At 39.0% G+C, this 22,869-nt stretch overlaps 1 protein-coding gene across 1 annotated transcript; it reads right to left on the minus strand.

The window, feature by feature from the left end:
- Window positions 1–75: 75 nt before the first annotated feature.
- LOC139402059 (nuclear GTPase SLIP-GC-like) lies at window positions 76–22,869 on the minus strand (the record flags this gene model as incomplete). Its single annotated transcript, XM_071146125.1, is given in 19 exon segments — window positions 76–160; window positions 429–507; window positions 1,801–1,934; window positions 4,043–4,151; window positions 4,319–4,424; window positions 4,507–4,664; window positions 7,087–7,266; window positions 7,360–7,493; window positions 7,849–7,933; window positions 8,472–8,573; window positions 8,703–8,733; window positions 10,399–10,577; window positions 13,154–13,369; window positions 13,577–13,798; window positions 15,726–15,948; window positions 20,374–20,479; window positions 20,684–20,791; window positions 20,975–21,012; window positions 22,740–22,869. Coding segments are annotated over 19 exon segments (2,300 nt in total), but the record flags the coding sequence as incomplete, so codon positions are not given.

Raw genomic sequence — 22,869 nt, forward strand, 5'->3', positions numbered from 1 at the left:
TCAGTGCTACAGATTGAACCTACTTTGTTTCAGACTTTCAAATGTATGGTTTTATGTGGAGCAGTGAGTCTTTACCATTTCTCATCTTCAACATCTGTGATAGGTTTACCCATCATTTTTTCATGGGCGCTCTTCACTATCTCATAGTGCTCAGATATATCTGTAACAAAGACAATACATTACTTTTGGGGGATTTGTGTTGTTTTAGTTTTTCTAACCTTACCCTAACACTTACTTTAACCACTCACTAACATGATTTCCCTTCCTTTACTACTACTGGTATGGCATTGACATGTGGCATTGTAATTTACATTTTCAGCTGGAAATTGTACATGTATAACCTGGAATGTTACATTATATATGTATTTGAACCATACATGTGAGATGGAAACATCAGCAACTATACTTTCATAGTTTCTTTGATTTACCTGGGAGAGGTAGCTCATTGTGGAGTGACTGCTTCACAGCTTCCTTTAGTTTAGACCTTAGCTCCTGCACAATGTGTTCCTAACGGAAGTAAAAAGGAGACATAATAAACATTTTGTAAACATTTTCTAATTTTGTATTTGATCATTTTGACAGTACAGTGGTTGTGGCATGAATATATAACCTTTAATGTCCTTGTGTACTTTGTGTCACAAATGTTAAAAGGTTAACATTAGAAACTGTGGCCAGGTAAGCAAAACAAAAGCATGGATTGCTGTCGTACCTTGTCCATAGACTGCTTACAGGGTAACCAATATGTAATGTTGTAGTTTGGGTGAGATATCCGTTTTCACCATCATTGTAAAGCCCTAGTTATTTGGTTGATTTGAGGAAGTAATTTCTGAAGAGAATAATTTATTTCATGTGATTAGGGATTCATTTACATTTGTGCCTCATGTTTAAGGCACTGCATGTGCCTGTCACTGCAGTACCTGGTTCAAATCCAGGCTGTGTCACATGATCGGGAGTCCCATAGGGCAGTGCACAATTGGCCCAGAGTCATCTGTGGTAGGCTGTCATTGTAAATAAGAATTTGTTCTTAACTGACATGCCTAGTTAAATAAAAATGATGTTAAAGGGAAACTGCATGCAACCACCTTTTCTGGTTGAAATTGGCCTATTTGGCATTGATATTAGTCATAAACATTTATTCCAGTGCCATCATTTATTAAAAAGTATGATTATTTTGGTAATAAAGTCAGTATATTCAAAAACTGAGTTTTGTGAGGTCCTCATTACATACATGAGGGTTGGGTTTGGATTACAATCACGCCCACTTGCCCAGTAACACAGGATTGTAAAGCCTACGAAGAATTGTCTGTACGAAGAAACAGCTGCGTTCATTCACTCTATCCAATCATAGCAGCAAACCGTGAGAGAGACCTGCCCGTTATGCAGCACCTCAGACGTGTTAACATAAGAAAAGACATCGCCAATGTTATGTTGAAAGAACACGTATCCCCTAAGTCCTTTATGGAGAGGCCACTCGCTGATGTGTTTGATACTGATCACTCCAGTCTGCTACTGTTTTGGGCAAAATGAGAATTGAGACGATGCACACTTGCATCCCTATTGCCACTTGTAACATGATTCGCTATAAACCTTGTTTAATACTGTAAGAAATGTATATTTTTTTAAACATTGAAAATTTGATAGTCAAATAATATTCTAAAGGAAGGTGAGCTGGTTTCACTATTTTTGGCTATTTTCTGGTGTTTTGTGGTTGAAAACTGAGTGCGTCGAGCATAACACCAATTGTGATAATATTAACACTTCAATAATTGAATTGAAACAGTGACATAAAAAGTATCCTACCCTGAGCTTGGCTAGGAGTGTCAACATCTTCCCCTTAGCATCGTGGAACATGGTGCTCTTTGATGACTCAATGTGACTCTCGAGTATGTCTTGCATTCTCTTTAGGGATCCTTTCCCATGTACTTCTGAAGCCTCTAAAAATCAGAGAGAAAAAGTTGACGAAGTAAGTTATTAAAAAGTCATTGTTAAGAGGTCACTTCTATCCAATGATTTTTAAAGGGACAGTTCAGCGGATTGACATATTTAGATATTATATTTTTTTTTACTTACCTTGAAAACAGTCTATGAACCTTGTAACTGAAATCCACACTTTGGTTTTGTTAAACTTGTTTCTTTATTTCTTTATTTTTTTGTTAAGCATTTTTCAGACTAAAAACCAATCTCACCCGTTTAGCATGATTTAAATATTATGCCCAAATCATTATTTGCTGGCAATGGCTAACAAAACGAAAGTGTGGATTGTAGTCATTCCTTGTTTTCAGGGTTAAGGAAATGAATATCTAAATATCAAATTTTGCAGAACTATTATTTTACGATTGCTATTGACATGTATACTAAAGGGAATTACAGTGGCTTGCGAAAGTATTCAACCCCTTGGCATTTTTCCTATTTTGCTGCCTTACAACCTGGAAATAAATTGGGTGTTTGTATCATCTGATTTACACAACATGCCTACCACTTTGAAGATGCAAAATACTTTTTATTGTGAAACAAACAAGAAATAAGACAAAAAAAAACAGGAAACTTGAGCGTGCATAACTATTCACTCCCCCAAAGTCAATACTTTGTAGCGCCACCTTTTGCAGCTACCAGTCTCTTGTATTGCCAGTCTCTTGGGGTATGTCTCTATAAGCTTGGCACATCCAGCCACTGGGAGTTTTACCCATTCTTCAAGGCAAAACTGCTCCAGCTCCTTCAAGTTGGATGGGTTCTGCTCGTGTACAGCAATCTTTAAGTCATACCACAGATTCTCAATTGGATTGAGGTCTGGGCTTTGACTAGGCAATTCCAAGACATTCCGTTTCCCCTTAAACCACTAGAGTGTTGCTTTAGCAGTATGCTTATGGTCATTGTCCTGCTGGAAGGTGAACCCCCATCCCAGTCTCAAATCTGTGGAAGACTGAAACAGGTTTCCCTCAGAATTTCCCTGTATTTAGCGCCATCCATCATTCTTTCAATTCTGACCAGTTTCCCAGTCCCTGCCGATGAAAAACATTCCCACAGCATGATGCTGCCACCACCATGCTTCACTGTGGGGATCGTATTCTCGGGGTGATGAGAGGAGTTGGGTTTGCGCCAGACATAGCATTTTCCTTGATGGCCAAAAAGCTACAATTTAGTCTCATCTGACAAGAGTACCTTTTCTTTCATATGTTTGGGGATTCTTCCACATGCCTTTTGGTGTACACCAAATGTGTTAGCTTTTTAAGAAATGGCTTTGTTCTTGCCACTCTTCCATAAAGCCCGCCTCTGTGGAGTGTACGGCTTAAAGTGGTCCTATGGACAGATACTCACATCTCCGTTGTGGAGCTTTGCAGCTCTTTCAGGGTTATCTTTGGTCTCTTTGTTGTCTCTCGGATGAATGCCCTCCTTGCCTGGTCCGTGAGTTTTGTTGGGTGGCCGCCTCTTGGCAGGTTTGTTGTGGTGCCATGTTCTGTCCATTGTTTAATAATGGATTTAATGGTGCTCCGTGGGATGTTCAAAGTTTTTGATATTTTTTTATATCCCAACCCTGATCTGCACTTCTCCACAACGTTGTCCCTGACCTGTTTGGAGAGCTCCTTGGTCTTCATGGTGCCGCTTGCTTGGTGGTGCCCCTTGCTTAGTGGTGTTGTAGACTCTGGGGCCTTTCAGAACAGGTGTAGATATACTGAGATCATGTGACAGATCATGAGACACTTAAATAAAGTCTACCTGTATGCAATCTAATTATGTGACTTCTGAAAGTAATTGGTTGTACCAGATCTTATTTAGGGGCTTCATAGCGAAGGGGATAAATACATATGCACGCAACACTTATCCGTTTTTAATTTTGTAGAATTTTTTGAAATATATATATATTTTCATTTGACTTCACCATTTTGGCCTAATTTGTGAATGAATGTCCATTGCATGAAATCCAAATAAAAATCCATTTAAATTACAGGTTGTAATACAACAAAATAGAGAAAAAATGCTAAGGGGATGAATACTTTTGCAAGGCACTGTATAGTGACAGATTAATGCTGACAGTTAGACTGACCTATATAGGAGGGGAGCATGGAGGTCATGATTGACTTGGTGAGTGAAGAGTAGATTGTCTTCTTCCTCTGGACGATCTCATTTTTAAGATCTGCTTTCAATTTGTGTTCCTTTTTGACACCAGACAAAATACTATTATGAATATTAGTCTTCTTAACATTACACTTTACTAGACCGCCATAATTGGAAGGTAGAGCATAGCACAGTACCATCTATGATACAGCTTCACAGATAACATCCAACCAAATGTACATAACACAGTTGTATTTCCACAAACCTCAGTTTTGAGGAATGCCAGCCGAGGAAACATGGTTTCTTCATCATAGCTCTCTAAGAGGATGCTGAAACTATCAATCTTTGCAGATATAGATTTCTGAGATTTCCTAGAAGACATGATGATAACCATGTTACTCAAGTGGTGTGTCCCAATAAATGTGTCTGGAAGGCACGTAGAACATAACTTACTTGAATGTTTTTGAAAATATATTTCTAATGGAATCGCACAGAGAGTTGCTCAGAGAAGCGTTCATGTTTGTTTTTACTCCATTTGTTGACCTGCAGAACCCCTGGCCGTTGCATACAGCTCTCAGGGTCTGGTGGTACCCCCCTCCTCCTTTTCCTTTCTGAAAAAAACATAAAATATGATCATCCTATTGTCAGATTGGAGAAAAGATTAGAGTTTTCCTAATTGTATCTTGTTCTTAGAGCAGCTCTGCCTCCATTGAAGAAACAATTGTGATTGTTGAAGTTTTGGCAAGAAATGCTTTCCAAGTAATTCCAATTAAGTTTAGAGTTAGGGGTTTGGGGTGGCATATACGAACCAGGGACCATATGTGAGCTTTCATCCAACCAATCACATTTGTTCAAATCAAATTGAATTTGGCACATGCTTTGTAAACAACAGGTGTAAACTTACAGTGAAATGTTTACTTCTGGGCCAAACAATGCAGAGAGAGGAATAAATAGAAAAATAATAACACAAGGAATATATACACAATCAGTAATGATAACTTCACTATATACAGCTGAAGTCAGAAGTTTAAATACACTTAGGTTGGAGTCATTAAAACTCGTTTTTCAACCACTCCACTTCAACCACTCTTGTTAACAAACTATAGTTTTGGCAAGTCGGTTAGGACATCTACTTTGTGCATGACACAAGGAATTTTTCCAACAATTGTTTACAGACAGATTATTTCGCTTATAATTCACTGTACCACAATTCCAGTGGGTCAGCAGTTTACATGCACTAAGTTGACTGTGCCTTTAAAAAGCTTGGAAAATTCCTGAAAATGATGTCATGGCTTTAGAAGCTTCTGATAGACTAATTGACAACATTTGAGTCAATTGGAGGTGTACCTGTGGATGTATTTCAAGGCCTACCTTCAAACTCAGTGCCTCTTTGCTTGACATCATGGGAAAATCAAAAGAAATCAGCCAAGACCTCAGAAAAAAATGGTAGACCTCCACAAGTCTGGTTCATCCTTGGGAGCAATTTCCTGAAGGTACCACATTCATCTGTACAAACAATAGTATGCAAGTATAAACACCATGGGACCACGCAGCCGTCAAACCGCTCAGTAAGGAAACGTGTTCTGTCTCCTAGAGATGATCGTACTTTGGTGCGAAAGTGCAAATCAATCCCAGAACAACAGCAAAGGACCTTGTGAAGATGCTGGAGGAAACAGGTACAAAAGTATCTATATCCACAGTAAAACGAGTCCTATATCGACATAACCTGAAAGGCTGCTCAGCAAGGAAGAAGCCACTGCTCCAAAACCGCAATAAAAAAGCCAGACTATGGTTTGCAACTGCACAAGGGGACAAAGATCGTACTTTTTGTAGAAATGTCCTCTGGTCTGATGAAACAAAAATAGAACTGTTTGGCCATAATGACCAAGCCGGAGAACACAATCCCAACTGTGAAGCACGGGGGTAGCAGAATCATGTTGTGGGGGTGCTTTGCTGCAGGAGGGACTGGTGCACTTCACAAAATAGATGGCATAATGAGGGAGGAAAATTATGTGAATATATTGAAGCAACATCTCAAGACATCAGTCAGGAAGTTAAAGCTTGGTCGCAAATGGGACAATGACCCCAAGCATACTTCCAAAGTTGTGGCAAAATGGCTTAAGGACAACAAAGTCAAGGTATTGGAGTTGCCATCACAAAGTCCTGACCTCAATTCTATAGAAAATCTGTTGGCAGAACTGAAAAAGCGTGTGTGAGCAAGGAGGCCTACAAACCTGACTCAGTTACACCAGCTCTGTCAGGAGGAATGGGCCAAAATTCACCCAACTTATTGTGGGAAGCTTGTGGAAGGCTACCCAAAACATTTGACCCAAGTTAAACAATTTAAAGGCAATGCTACCAAATGCTAATTGAGTGTATGTGAACTTCTGACCCACTGGGAATGTGATGAAAGAAATAAAAGCTAAAATAAATAATTCGCTCTACTATTATTCTGACATTTCACATTCTTAAAATAAAGTGGTCACCCTAACTGACCTAAGACAGGGAATTTTTACTTGGATTAAATGTCAGGAATTGTGAAAAACTGAGTTTAAATGTATTTGGCTAAGGTGTATGTAAACTTCCGACTTCAACTGTACATGGGGTACCAGTACCATGTCAATGTGCAGGGGTACGAGGTAATTGAGGTAGATATATACATATAGGTAGGGATAAAGTGACTAGGTAACATGATAGATAATAAACAGTAACAGCAGTGCATGCTATGAGTCAAAAGAGACAGTGCAAAAACGGTCAATGTAGATCGTTTGGGTAGGTATTGGTTAACTATTTAACTATTTAGCATACTAACAGATTAACAGACCATTGATCTTGAGAAAGAGCTGCATTTAGAACAAGGTTGAATAAATTACGCTCAGAACAAGATTGAATAATCTGGGCTCAGAACAAGATTTAATAATCTGGGCTCAGAACAAGATTTAATAAACTGCGCTCAGATCAAGTTTGAAGAAGTAAAACTCCATTGAACCCTGCTAGAACCTTATGGCCCAGCATAAGGTACCATTGACTTACTGGTGCTATCACTTCCTCCTTGGCTCTTGTCACACATGTCTTCTCTGACTCTAGCACTCCGGCTGAAAGGCACTTGTCAAACTCCATGTGAATGTCTGACATGAACTGGTCAATGTTCTGGAGCTCATCTTCCAGCCTTTGTTCTAGAAGTTTGTGCAATGTTTCTTTTTCGGTCTCCATCTTAAACACAACAGAGAAAAACCAATCCGTAAATTCAGTGAGTTGGTGCAAGGGTAAATTCATCACAAAAGGCTAATGTATTAAAGGCAATACCGATTTGGTGATCTCATGGTTTACCACGTGGACCAGGGAGAGAATCCCATACGCTCCATTCACATAGTCTCTCATCACTTTTTCTGACCTTTGGTCGTTCAGGCTTTTCAGCAGAGCTCTCAGCTCAGGTATCTCTGAAGACAAGATGTCTTTATTAATCTTTCTGTTTATGTAAAATGATCTTTAGGTAAACAATAATTGTATGAGCAGAGACAGTTGTTGTTAGATTCACATTCAGGGTGAGAATATGACTTTAGAATAATGGATATTATATAATAACAGCTCCAACTCCAATGTATGAGGTGCAAAGAGGTATTTGCAAAGGGTATTTGCAAATTGTGCCGGGCACTTGTATTACGTTTGGTTATGTTTAACCTCTGCCATACCCTAACACTTACCCTAATACACGTTCATTATACAGTACCTAACAATCTGTTTGCACCTATTCCTATTGGAGGTTTTGTTGCACAATAATGCAAGTGATCATACCTGTCTCTTCTTGTCTCAGAATGCAGTTGTTATCCTTCTGGAATTCTTGAGAACTAACTGTAAACACCTGCATTTCATCAATAGCCTGAATGTATGTGACAAAAGATGACAAAAGAAAAACAATACATCAATATAATTATCAATCACTCATCAGTCAATCATTGCTGAAGCAGCTAAACTGGTTCGTTTGGAGTTACTTCAGAGACATTTCCAAGTTTTTGAGGAATACCAAATCGCATTTCCCTGTTCAATGAACTTCCGGTCTAAGAACGCTAATGCCATTTTAATGGATGTTATATTCTTCTAATTCAAGAGAACACCATTTTCTTCTGACAGATTGCATTTCATGTCCAAATCATCTTAAAGTAACTTTATTGAGCTACACAATCAATTTGAGACACTTTCGGAGGATTTGGACATAAACCACAAAAAACTGCATTGGTTTTTTGACACAAAGCTAAAACATTTGGATTGCTGTCTAACCTCATCCATACACTACAAGGCAAGGAAACTATCCATTTAAGTTAAAACTGGACCTTTTTCTAGTTTCAATCAATCTATATGTCTGAAGTTCCTTTATAGTTTCTTATTTGGTTAAGAAAATAGAGAATAAAACATCTTACTTCATACGGGTTGCTGTAATTCTCTTGAATTTCCATCTTGGCTTGTTGATTTCGGTGCAATATGCATGCACGTTTCTGCTCCTCTGAATAGTTAGAAGAGTCCTAATTGCATGTGAAATAAGAGGAGACCATGGGAGATATCCATACAGTGACATATTCAATTCTCTATAAACCAACTATTTGTTTATAGTTCTGTAAACAAAGTATTTGTTATATTTTGTGTATCTGTACCTCTATGTGAAGGTCTTCATCGTCCAATTCACTGAAATTAGTTTTTTTCTTAATTAGTGATGTATAAGCAGTGAAAATATGTCTATATCTTTGTATTTACAGTGCCTTCAGAAAGTATTCTGACCCTTTGACCTTTTCCACATTTTGTTAATTTACAGCCTTTAATAAATACAAATCAAAAGCAATCTACACACAATACCCCATAATGACAAACCAAAAACAGGTTTTTAGACATTTTTGCAAATGTTTTAAAATACCTGTATAAAATAGAATACCTTATTTACATAAATATTCCAACCCTTAGCTATGAGACTCAAAATTGGGCTCAGCTGCATCCTGTTTCCATTGATCATCATTGAGATGTTTCAGCAACTTGATTGGAGTCCACCTTTGGTAAATACATTAAATTGATTGGACATGATTTAGAAAGGCACTCACCTGTCTATATTAGGTCCCACAGTTGACAGTGCATGTCAGAGCAAAAACCAAGCCATGAAGTCGAAGGAAATGTCAGTAGAGCTCCGAAACAGGATTGTGCCGAGGCACAGATCCGGTGAAGTGTATGAAAAAATGTATGCAGCATTGAAGGCCCCCAAGAACACAGTGGCCTCCATCATTCTTAAATGGAAGAAGATTTGAACCACCAAGACTCTTCCTAGAGCTGGACACCCGGCCAAACTGAGCAAGGGAGGTGACCAAGAACCCGATGGTCACTCTGACAGAGCTCTATAGTTCCTCTGTGGAGATGGAAGAACCTTCCAGAAGGACAACCATCTCTGGAGCACTCCACCAATCAGGCCTTTATGGTATGGTGGCCAGACGGAAGCCACTCCTTAGTAAAAGGCACATGACAGTCCACTTGGAGTTTACCAAAAGGCACCTAAAGAATCTCCGACCATGAGAAACAAGATTCTCTGGTCTGATGAAACAAAGATTTAACTCTTTGGCCTGAATGTCAAGCTGGTGGAAACCTGGCACAATCCCTACGGTGAAGCATGGGGGTGGAAGCATCAGGATGAGGCAAAGATGAACGGAGCAAATTACAGAGAGATCCTTAATGAAAACCTGATCCAGAGCGCTCCGGACCTCAGACTGGGGCGAAGGTTCAACTTCTGACAGTAAAATGACCCTAAGCACACAGCCAATACAATGCAGGAGAGGCTTCAGGACAAGTTTCTGAATGTCCTTGAGAGGCCAGCCAGAGCCCGGACTTGAACCCAATCGAACATCTCTGGAGAGACCTGAAAATAGCTGTGCAGCAATGCTTCTCATCCAACCTGACAGAGATTGAGAGGATCTTCAGAGAAGAATTGGGGATATTCCCTAAATACAGGTGTGCCAAGCCTGTAGCGTCAAACTCAAGAAGACTTGAGGCTGTAATCACTGTCAAAGGTGCTTCAACAAAGTACTGAGTAAAGGGTCTGAAAACATATATAAATGTGATATTTCAGTTCTATACATTTTTTGGGATAAAATTTATTTTTTTTGCTATGTCATTATGAGGTATTGAGTGTAGATTGATGAGGATATATATTTTTATTAGACATTTTTGAATATGTCTGTAACCTAACACAATGTGGAAAAAGTCAAGGGGTCTGATTTCCCAAAGGCATTGTTATTGTATACCATTTTTTTTCAATAATCGCAATATGAAACTGTTAAAGCAGTAGCAAAATATAGGATGAAAATGTCTCACCGCATATAATTGTCTGGGTTGATGATGTCTGTCTTAGTACAGATGAAGGTGATGTTCTGACACTGTCCACCAGGACCCATATTACTGATGCTGTTGTCCAGTATATTCCATGCATCACTGTCCGCTGCGGCCCGGTCAATGTCAGCCACGACCCACACAGAGGAGCACTTAGTAATGTACTATAAAAAAAACATGGTGTTCAGAAATGTTGTTTAGAATGTTAAAACAAATGTAACAGTTGAAATAAAATAAAACATTGGATATAGTCATCATTCAAGCTGAAACGTTTTAGGTGTACATGATGAGTTCATTGCCAGTGGTTCTAATGCTGGAATTCAATCTAACACGCTGTAGTAATGTTTACAGTGACGTTATTTAAAAAAGAAAAATCCTGCACACATACACACTACACTTCTTTGAAGTAGGTTTTTATAGCTCTTATGAAAACGTTGTTAATAAACAGTACACACGTTTTGTGTACTGTGGAAGGACCACCAGAGGGCAGGCTGGGCTCACGGATAGTAGCCCAACAAGGCATGGGAGACAAGGTAACCAGAGGCAATTAAGCACAGCTGACGGTACTAATGACATATTCTCCTTCCCCTATAAGAGAGAGAATGTAACCAGTAGAGAGGGGAAAACTATCTCTGGAACATGGCCACCGAGACAGAGGAGCTATCCAGGAAGAACCACTAAAACGGTGACAATCCTGTGACTTTTGTTGTAGTTTAAAGATAATCCTATTGTGTTCCTGTTTCATCTGGAGAAGAAGATGTATGTTTTTCCTTGGAAGATTTTCATTGATTATGTTGGAGTGTTTGTGTTGACCAAATGCCCTCAATAGAGAACTGTGTTCAAGAAAACCTACTCCTGACTCGTTTATTCCACCTTTCCGCTTTAGAGTGACGCCCAATTACTTGGTCCGCTCTCAGTACGTTAAATGCATAATTTAGCTTGAATGCAAGAAGTGCTAGAATGTATTCTTAAAATAAATAGTTTGTTATTTTTGCTTTTTGAGGTTCTGATTTGTAGGGTTCTGCATAAGCAGAAAAGAATCCCATACCTACTGTAAAATGTTTTGTTGGACCTTTGATGTTATCCTCTATGGCAGTGGTTCCCAAACCTTTTATAGTCCCGTGCCCCTCAAACATTCAACCTCCAGCTGCATCCCCGCTCAAGCACCAGAGTCAGCATACCCTCAAATGTTGTTTTTTGCCATGATTGTAATCCTGCCCCCCACACACACACACACTATAAGATACACTCATTCTTATGTTTAATAAATGTGAGTTGTGACAACTCACACTTATTCATATGTTTAATAAATGTATCTTATAGTGTGTGTGTGGCAGGGTTACAAAGTCTCAGTCTTAAATCATTTTCCAAACACAGTTTTTGCCTGTATTTAGTTTTTAGGACCGAGAATCCACTCTCACATAGATACGTGGTTGCAAAGGGCATCAGTATCTTAACGGCGAGATGCAAATTAATTACTTAAAAATCATACAATGTGATTTTCTGGATTTTTGTTTTAGATTCCGTCTCTCACAGTTGAAGTGTACCTATGATAAAAATTACAGACCACTACATGCTTTGTAAGTTGGAAAACCTGCAAAATCAGCAGTGTATCAAATACTTGTTCTCCCCACTGTATGTCTATGTCCTGGGAAATGTACTTGTTACTTACAACCTCATGCTAATCCCATTAGCGCACGTTAGCTCAACCGTCCCGTGTATGGTCACCAATCCCATAGAGCAGGTATTCCCAAACTGCGGTAATCCAAATAAAATGTGATTCACATTTAAGGTGCTATTTTGCTTCAACTGTTCCTGAGGCCCTTGTTAAGGTCAACAGCATCATGAACTTTAGCCAGTACCAGGACATTTTAAACAAAAACCTGGTTGCCTCTGCCAGGAGGCTAAAACTTAGATGCAAGTGGATCCCAGCAAGACAATAACCCAAAGCAGAAATCAGAAACCACAAAGAAATGGTTAATTGACGACAAAATAAAAAAAAATTAAATGGCCATCTCAGTCTCCGGACTTTAACCTCATTGAAAACCTGTGGTTTGAAATGAAGAGGGCAGTCCATAAGCGCAGGTGAAGGATATCAAGAATCTGAAAATATTTTGTATGGAGAAATGGTCTAAGACCTATCCCAATGTGTTCTCCAATCTCAATTTTTTGGGGAAAAAGACTCAATTATCCTCGCATGGTGAGGTATTGAAAGGTATTGAAAACAGAGGCGCCAATACATTTTTGCCCTGACCTTTTTCTGCACATGAGAAGAAGCTTTGGGATCTGTAATCCGGAGATAAAAAGGTCTGAGAAAAGTCTGATCAATAGCCACCTGTAAACAACATCTCTTTCTCTGGGCAATTGTATTGAATAGTATAAAATAATAGAATTTGCAACTTTTTTGAGCATACAATATAGCTCAGTATTTGAATTATTTATTTTAAACAATGTTTTTTACTCATCTTTATCAAGGCTGCCAATAATTTGAGTTTGGACCTCTATATAAACTGATGCATGTTTACTATTTGAAAGTGATATAATCATAAAATACAAGTACATTTCTTTGCTTTTAGTTTGAAAACCGGGAACTGACAATATAAAATGTACTTCATTTTGGTAAGGGAGGCCTAACCAAAAACATTCTCTGATTAAACCACAGATACCACATATGACATTGCACCTGAATTGAGACCTACTGTAAATGCATTCAGAAATTATCACAAAAGTAAATGATTACCGATTCCCACATCTCATCTCTGGCCTTGTTGCAGTCTCCAGTTCCTGGAAGATCCACCAGCACAATGTGTTCCAGAAGATCCTTGGAGTTTGGCATCTTGATGGTCACATACTTCACAAGTGGCCAGTAGTGTATCTGAGATGAGTTAGATTGATTCCCATGTATCTTTCTTTTGCTTCGTATGTAGCAGGCGATCTCTGTAGAGAACTTTGTGGCCTGTCAAATAATGTAATATTATTCTTTAGTCACACTCTGCCCCTTTACAACTTTCTGGTATATTTAAACATTGATGGCTATTATGCATTTCATGTTGTATGTCATGATGTCCGTGAAGTTCAGGAGATAAAATGGGAATAATTTGGACTCAAATTGGATATCAGACAGCAAAAAATACCCTTATAAAAGAGGCTTAAAATGACTTACTGTGTCAAATGACAGGATTTTCCTAGTTGATGAGAGAAACTCTGGGATGTCGCTGAATGTCTCTGACTCCAGTGACTTCAGTTCATCAAAGCTTTTCCCGACTGCATCTTCTCCGTACAATGCCTGGATTTTACTGTTCGCCATATTCACCATCCTTTTATCTTTCTCCTCACCATCCATTTCTTTGATTTTCAAAAGTGATTCCAGCTCCTTCTCCCATTCCTAAAAAAAGTCTAACATTATTATTTTACTGAATATATTATATGATGGATCAAATGTTTCATTACTCACATATTATAATTCATAAATTATAACTACTTTGTTGAGGTAAATGTACTTGATACAACTGTGATGTGTTGTTGTCTCACCTACAGTGGGGCATAAAAGTATTTAGTCAGCCACCAATTGTGCAAGTTCTCCCACTTAAAAAGATGAGAGAGGCCTGTAATTTTCATCATAGGTACACTTCAACTATGACAGACAAAATGAGAGAAAAAAAATCCAGAAAATCACATTGTAGGATTTTTTTTATGAATTTATTGCAAATCATGGTGGAAAATAAGCATTTGGTCACCTACAAACAAGCAAGATTTCTGTCTCTCACAGACCTTTAAGAGGCTCCTCTGTCCTCCACTCGTTACCTATATTAATGGCACCTGTTTTAACTTGTTATCAGTGTAAAAGACACCTGTCCACAACCTCAAACAGTCACACTCCAAACTCCACTATGGCCAAGACCAAAGAGCTGTCAAAGGACACCAGAAACAAAATTGTAGACCTGCACCAGGCAGGGAAGACTGAATCTGCAATAGGTAAGCAGCTTGGTTTGAAGAAATCAACTGTGGGAGCAATTATTAGGAAATGGAAGAGATACAAGACCACTGATAATCTCCCTTGATCTGGGGCTCCACGCAAGATCTCACCCCGTGGGCTCAAAATGATCACAAGAACGGTGAGCAAAAATCCCAGAACCACACGGGGGGACCTAGTGAATGACCTGCAGAGAGCTGGGTCCAAAGTAACAAAGCCTACCATCAGTAACACACTACGCCGCCAGGGACTAAAATCCTGCAGTGCCAGACGTGTCCCCCTGCTTAAGTCAGTACATGTACAGGCCCGTCTGAAGTTTGCTAGAGAGCATTTGGATGATCCAGAAGAAGATTGGGAGAATGTCATATGGTCAGATGAAACCAAAATATAACTTTTTGGGAAAAACTCAACTCCTCGTGTTTGGAGGACAAAGAATGCTGAGTTGCATCCAAAGAACACCATACCTACTGTGAAGCATGGGGGTGGAAACATCATGCTTTGGGGCTGTTTTTCTGCAAAGGGACCAGGACAATTGATCCAAGGAAAGGGAAGAATGAATGGGGCCATGTATCGTGCGATTTTGAGTGAAAACCTCCTTCCATCAGCAAGGGCATTGAAGATGAAACGTGGCTGGGTCTTTCAGCATGACAATGATCCCAAACACACCGCCCGGGCAACGAAGGAGTGGCTTCGTAAGAAGCATTTCAAGGTCCTGGAGTGGCCTAGCCAGTCTCCAGATCTCAACCCCATAGAAAATCTTTGGAGGAAATTGAAAGTCTGTGTTGCCCAGCAACAGCCCAAAACATCACTGCTCTAGAGGAGATCTGCATGGAGGAATGGGCCAAAATACCTTGTGAAGACTTACAGAAAACGTTTGACCTCTGTCATTGCCAACAAAGGGTATATAACAAAGTATTGAGATAAACTTTTGTTATTGACCAAATACTTATTTTCCAAATAAATTCATGAAAAATCCTACAATGTGATTTTCTGGATTTTTTCTCTCTCATTTTGTCTGTCATAGTTGAAGTGTACCTATGATGAAAATTACAGGCCTCTCTCATCTTTTTAAGTGGGAGAACTTGCACAATTGGTGGCTGACTAAATAACTTTTGCCCCACTGTAGCTATTTTAGGATAAATGCATTAATTGTAAGTTTCTCTGTATAATATTGTTTGGGAAACCCTGTGCTAAAATACAAAAAAAGTAAATGTGATTATATTTGCATGGTGCCAAAACGTGGTGCCTAGATGACTTACAGATTGAACCCTTAAAATGAAAAAAAATCTATATTCTAATGAAATTCACACTTGAGGTTTATCAACATTGCTAAAATCACCTCTTTAGAAATGAAGTCAATCTCTGCCACGTAGTTGGAGTCAGTCATATTGGCCTCCACCTGGATGATGACTGATGTGCATGCGCCAACAGTCCCTGAGGGCAGCAAGGTCTTCACCCCCAAAATGGCATTCATCAGTGAGCTCTTGCCAGCTCCTGACCTCCCAAATACACCAACAACAACTTTGTCGTCAATGATAGCCTCCAAAGCTGAGATTTTGTTCCTGTAAAGAGTGAAGCACAGAAAAGCAATGTCACACTAAAAATGCAATGAATTGACTTGAGGTCTATCTATACATAAACAGTAGAAAGCAGAGGGGTGTACTACGAAGTGAGATAGAGGAGTTAGCAAGCTAACTTTTGTCAACTCTGAATTCAAATTGGGATAACCGTTGATACTGTGGCTCACCTTTTAGCCAGGTACATTTCTATGACAATGAATCCTAAAGTTCTTACTCTACCTGCTTCAGGGCAGGCTAATTCCAATTTACGCTAAATAAAGTTTCTGAGAATAGAGTTACATTTTTCAGCGGAACAATTGCACAAAATGTGACGGGATTCAGGAAGGTGGGCGTTTGATGCTAGTTCCCATTTCACAGGAGGGACGCTTCAAAATACATTTTTAAAATACATGCAAGTGATCTGTACATTTGATTAAAGGTGTTAAATTACGAGCCTAGATTACCAAAAGAAACAACTAAGCTTCAGCTGAAGTCGGAAGTTTACATACACTTAGGTTGGAGTCATTGGGGCGGCAGGTACCCTAGTGGTTAGAGCTTTGGACTAGTAACCGAAAGGCTGCAAGATCAACTCCCCGAGTTGACAAGGTAAAAAGCTGTCGTTCTGCCCCTGAACAAGGCATTTAACCCACTGTTTCTAGATCATCATTGAAAACAAAATTTGGTTCTTAACTGACTAGTTAAGTGAAGGACTTTTTTTTAAACTGGTTTTTCAACCACTCCACAAATTTCTTGTTAACAAACTATAGTTTTGGCAAGTCGGGTTAGGACATCTACGTGCATGACACAAGGAATTTTTTCAACAATTGTTTACAGATTTCACTTATAAATCACTGTATCTCAATTCCAGTGGGTCAGAAGTTTACATACACTAAGTTGACAATGCCTTTAAATAGCTTAGAAAATTCCAGAAAATTATGTCATGGCTTTAGAAGCTTCTGATAGGCTAATTGACAACATTTGAGTCAATTGGAGGTGTACCTGTGGATGTATTTCAAGGCCTACCTTCAAACTCAGTGCCTCTATGCTTGACATCATGGGAAAATCAAAAGAAATCAGCCAAAAAAATGGAGACTTCCACAAGTCTGGTTCATCCACATTTCCAAACACCTGAAGGTACCACTTTCATCTGTACAAACAATATTATGCAAGTATAAACACCATGGGACCACGCAGCCGTCATACCGCTCAGGAAGGAGACGCATTCTGTCTCCTAGAGATGATCGTACTTTGGTGCGAAAAGTCCAAATCATTCCCAGAACAACAGCAAAGGACATTATAAAGATGCTGGAGGAAACAGGTACAAAAGTATCTATATCCACAGTAAAACAAGTCCTATATCGACATAACCTGAAAGGCCGCTTGGCAAGGAAGAAGCCACTGCTCCAAAACCGCCATAACAAAGCTAAACTACGGTTCGCAACTGCACATGGGGACAAAGATTTTACTTTTTGGAGAAATGTCCTCTGGTCTGATGAAACAAAAATAGAACGGTTTGGCCATAATGACCATCGTTATGTTTGGAGGGAAAAGGGGGAGGCTTGCAAGCCGAAGAACACCATCCCAACCGTGAAGCACGGGGGTGGCAGCATCATGTTGTGGGGGTGCTTTGCTGCAGGACGGACTGTTGCACTTCACAAAATAAATGGCATCGTGAGGGAGGGAAATGATGCATCAGTCAGGTGTCAGGAACTTAAAGCTTGGTTACAAATGGGTCTTCCAAATGGACAATGACCAAGCATACTTCCAAAGTTGTGGCAAAAAGGCTTAAGGACAACAAACTCAAGGTATTGGAGTGGTCATCACAAAGCCCTGACCTCAATCCCATAGAAAATGTGTGGGCAGAACTGAAAAAGCGTGTGCGAGCAAGGAGGCCTACAAACCTGACTCAGTCACACCAGGTCTGTCAGGAGGCATGGGCCAAAATTCACCTACAGTTGGGCAAAAAAGTACTTTGTCAGCCACCAATTGTGCAAGTTCTCCCACTTAAAAAGATGAGAGAGGCCTGTAATTTTCATCATAGGTACACTTCAACTATGACAGACAAAATGAGAAAACAAAATCCAGAAATCACATTGTAGGATTTTTTATGAATTGATTTGCAAATTATGGTGGAAAATAAGTATTTGGTCAATAACAAAAGTTTATCTCAATACTTTGTTATATACCCTTTGTTGGCAATGACAGAGGTCAAACGTTTTCTGCAAGTCTTCACAAGGTTTTCACACACTGTTGCTGGTATTTTGGCCCATTCCTCCATGCAGATCTCCTCCAGAGCAGTGATGTTTTGGGGCTGTTGCTGGGCAACACAGACTTTCAACTCCCTCCAAAGATTTCCTATGGGGTTGAGATCTGGAGACTGGCTAGGCCACTCCAGGACCTTGAAATGCTTCTTGTTTGGGATCATTGTCATGCTGAAAGACCCAGCCACGTTTCATCTTCAATGCCCTTGCTGATGGAAGGAGGTTTTCACTCAAAATCTCACGATACATGGCCCCATTCATTCTTCCCTTTACACGGATCAGTCGTCCTGGTCCCTTTGCAGAAAAACATTCCCAAAGCATGATGTTTCCACCCCCATGCTTCACAGTAGGTATGGTGTTCTTTGGATGCAACTCAGCATTCTTTGTCCTCCAAACACGACGAGTTGAGTTTTTACCAAAAAGTTATATTTTGGTTTCATCTGACCATATGACATTCTCCCAATCTTCTTCTGGATCATCCAAATTCTCTCTAGCAAACTTCAGATGGGCCTGGACATGTACTGGCTGAGGCAGGGGGACGCATCTGGCACTGCAGGATTTGAGTCCCTGGCGGCGTAGTGTGTTACTGATGGTAGGCTTTGTTACTTTGGTCCCAGCTCTCTGCAGATCATTCACTAGGTCCCCCCGTGTGGTTCTGGGATTTTTGCTCACCGTTCTTGTGATCATTTTGACCCCATGGGGTGAGATCTTGCGTGGAGCCCCAGATCGAGGGAGATTATCAGTGGTCTTATATGTCTTTCATTTCCTAATAATTGCTCCCACAGTTGATTTCTTCAAACCAAGCTGCTTACCTATTGCAGATTCAGTCTTCCCAGCCTGGTGCAGGTCTACAATTTTGTTTCTGGTGTCCTTTGACAGCTCTTTGATCTTGGCCATAGTGGAGTTTGGAGTGTGACTGTTTGAGGTTGTGGACAGGTGTCTTTTATACTGATAACAAGTTCAAACAGGTGCCATTAATACAGGTAACGAGTGGAGGACAGAGGAGTCTCTTAAAGAAGATCTGTGAGAGCCAGAAATCTTGCTTGTTTGTAGGTGACCAAATACTTATTTTCCACCATAATTTGCAAATAAATTCATTAAAAATCCTACAATGTGATTTTCAGGATTTTTTCTCTCATTTTGACTGTCATAGTTGAAGTGTACCTATGGTGAAAATGACAGGCCTCTCTCATATTTTTAAGTGGGAAAACTTGCACAATTGGTGGCTGACTAAATACTTTTTTTGCCCCACTGTAACTTGTGAAAAGCTTGTGGAAGACTACCTGAAACATTTGACCCAAGTTACACAATTTAAAGGCAATGCTACCAAATGCTAATTGAGTGTATGTGAACTTCTGACCCACTGGGAATGTGATGAAAGAAATAAAAGCTGAAATAAAGCATTCTCTCTACTACTATTCTGACATTTCACATTCTTAAAATAAAGTGGTGATCCTAACTGACGTAAGACAGGGAATTTTTACTTGGATTAAATGTCAGGAATTGTGAATAAATGTACTTGGCTAAGGTGTATGTAAACTTCTGACTTCAACTGTAAAAAGGGAGAAAGACAGGATTCTTCCTGGGTTGCCATGATTGGCTGAGATAATGGTGTACCTAGACATGCCAAGAGATGAGTTCTATATGGTCTGACATGTCACAGGCTTCTGTCTTTAACAGAATAGGGGCTTCCCAGGTCAGTGAATAGATCAGATTTGCTACCATATTTTTTAAAAGCTATAACTATTGACAACGGCAAAAGTGTTGCTTTAGCTCTCAACAACATTGCTGCCCTAAATTTAACTGGTACGATCGACAAAGTTCAGTTGGAGAAAGTTGTGAGCCACTACTTTCTGGAGAACAATGCCAGACTGACTCTCTTTGACTCTGTATACTGTAAATGAGATGATGAGGAAATGCCTGACTTGGGCTAACATTAGACCTAGTTCGTTAGCTTTACCTGCAGATTCACACTGCATCATTTCATGCATGGTGGCTTGCTAAGTGAATGACAATCAGTTTTCATTGCTATACGCAGGGATTCAAACTCTGCACTTTTGGGAGATATTCACCTTTGTGATCTCAATGGGAACACTTTGCCTACCAGTAATCCAGTGTCAGTCCTGACTTGATGTACCAACTTTTTGAATAATATAAGTACACTTACCTTAAATAACCAATGAAATCCATGTTTGCATATGGAGGTGACACCTTGTCTAGTCTGCTAAGGACTTTTCCAAGGCCCTCTTTGGCCACTTTGATGACATCCATCTCTACACACACACACACACACACACACACACACACACACACACACACACACACACACACACACACACACACACACACACACACACACACGAGGTGGACAAACAATGAGTTTACAATGTAATAATTGTATTACGCTGTGGTATACTTTTTAACATCGGGTTTACTGCTTGTTTCTTAAAGTAGCTATTATAACGAATATATCTTACCGGGGGTAGGTGTTGCTGCAGTTCCCTTTGCTATGGCACAAAGGCGTTTATTACCTTCCCTGCCCTGATCATTTGAAGTAGAGGGGTCATCAGACCCTCTTTTGTGGCCTGAGAGAGAATCACAATCACTCAATGTTCAAGCAGATCCATTATCTGTCCAAGAAGTCAGTATTTCCTTCATGGTAGGCTGTATACCATTTATGTAAATATAATATACATTGGACAACAAGAAGTTATTATAGACATATTAATCCTCAACTGAAGTAATGTGCGTCTTAGCATTTCATGTACCTTGGGTAGGCATGATTTGACACCGTCCGGGGCTTAGACTGAAAAAGAAAAAAGAAATTCACTGATTATGGTGATGAAAACAGAGATAATAAATTCACTGATTATGGTGATGAAAACAGAGATAATAAATTCACTGATTATGGTGATGAAAACAGAGATAATAAATTCACTGATTATGGTGATGAAAACAGAGATAATAAATTCACTGATTATGGTGATGAAAACAGAGATAATAAATTCACTGATTATGGTGATGAAAACAGAGATAATAAATTCACTGATTATGGTGATGAAAACAGAGATAATAAATTCACTGATTATGGTGATGAAAACAGAGACAATAAATTCACTGATTATGGTGATGAAAACAGAGATAATAAATTCACTGATTATGGTGATGAAAACAGAGATAAGAAATTCACTGATTATGGTGATGAAAACAGAGATAATAAATTCACTGATTATGGTGATGAAAACAGAGATAATAAATTCACTGATTATGGTGATGAAAACAGAGATAATAAATTCACTGATTATGGTGATGAAAACAGAGATAATAAATTCACTGATTATGGTGATGAAAACAGAGATAATAAATTCACTGATTATGGTGATGAAAACAGAGATAATAAATTCACTGATTATGGTGATGAAAACAGAGATAATAAATTCACTGATTATGGTGATGAAAACAGAGATAATAAATTCACTGATTATGGTGATGAAAACAGAGATAAGAAATTCACTGATTATGGTGATGAAAACAGAGATAAGAAATTCACTGATTATGGTGATGAAAACAGAGATAATAAATTAACTGATTATGGTGATGAAAACAGAGATAATAAATTCACTGATTATGGTGATGAAAACAGAGATAAGAAATTCACTGATTATGGTGATGAAAACAGAGATAATAAATTCACTGATTATGGTGATGAAAACAGAGATAAGGGTCCTTAGAGGAGGACCATGCTACTCAGTGAATTTTTTTAAATTGAAGAATTTACGAACGCCCTACACTTGGTTGTTATGACAGGTGTTGGTAAACATCTACTATAAAATTGAATTAAATTGTTGCCAGTAACACAGTTACAGTCACAAGCCCTTTTCATAACATGAAAACACCCTAGCAGCTCTACAAGTGCGAGTAAAATGTTCAGAGTGCAGTGTTCTCCTATTTGTGTCTATAAGCAACTAGCAAGTTTTACCAACTTTAGACAGTTAGCTTGTGTGCTTGACTGCTGTTGTGAGGTCAGAACGCTCGGATCAACTCAGAGAGCATAATGCTCTGAATTTACAAACAGACAATCAGACAATGCTCTAAATTTACAAACACCCAGAGCACACTCCGAGCGCAATCTGACAATATAGAGTGAATTTACGAATGCAACCAAAGTTGCAAATCTCTTACATTACTCACTTTTGCTTATCTAATTTGCAGGAATTTTAGCATTTAAGTATCACCTTATAAGATATGAATCCAAATCTGAATCAATTTAGCCCAAGCTTAACCCTAATCATACATAATTAAATTAATGTTGCTACTTACATATAAAACAAAAATATATTTTTATACTCACACAACATGAAGTTGCAAATCTCTTAAAAATGACTGATTTGTTTCCTTACTCTTATAGCAGTCCTAACCTATCACATGAGGAAATTGAAGTTATTACATGTCTTTCCTTTAAATCAAATCAAATCAAATCAAATCAAAATGAGTCCACACTGAAACGTTTAAACAAAATATGCTGATACTTACCACATAAAGGCAATGTTCAGCAAATATATATTCTGTGCTACTGACACGGCCCTCTAGCAAGAAAACACACTGAAAAACAAGACTATGTGGTGTTGAAAGAAGTACAGCAGTATGGGTATACTGTAGGTGT

The sequence above is a fragment of the Oncorhynchus clarkii genome, unplaced genomic scaffold (genome assembly GCF_045791955.1).
Source record: "Oncorhynchus clarkii lewisi isolate Uvic-CL-2024 unplaced genomic scaffold, UVic_Ocla_1.0 unplaced_contig_572_pilon_pilon, whole genome shotgun sequence".
Taxonomy (NCBI): domain Eukaryota; kingdom Metazoa; phylum Chordata; class Actinopteri; order Salmoniformes; family Salmonidae; genus Oncorhynchus; species Oncorhynchus clarkii.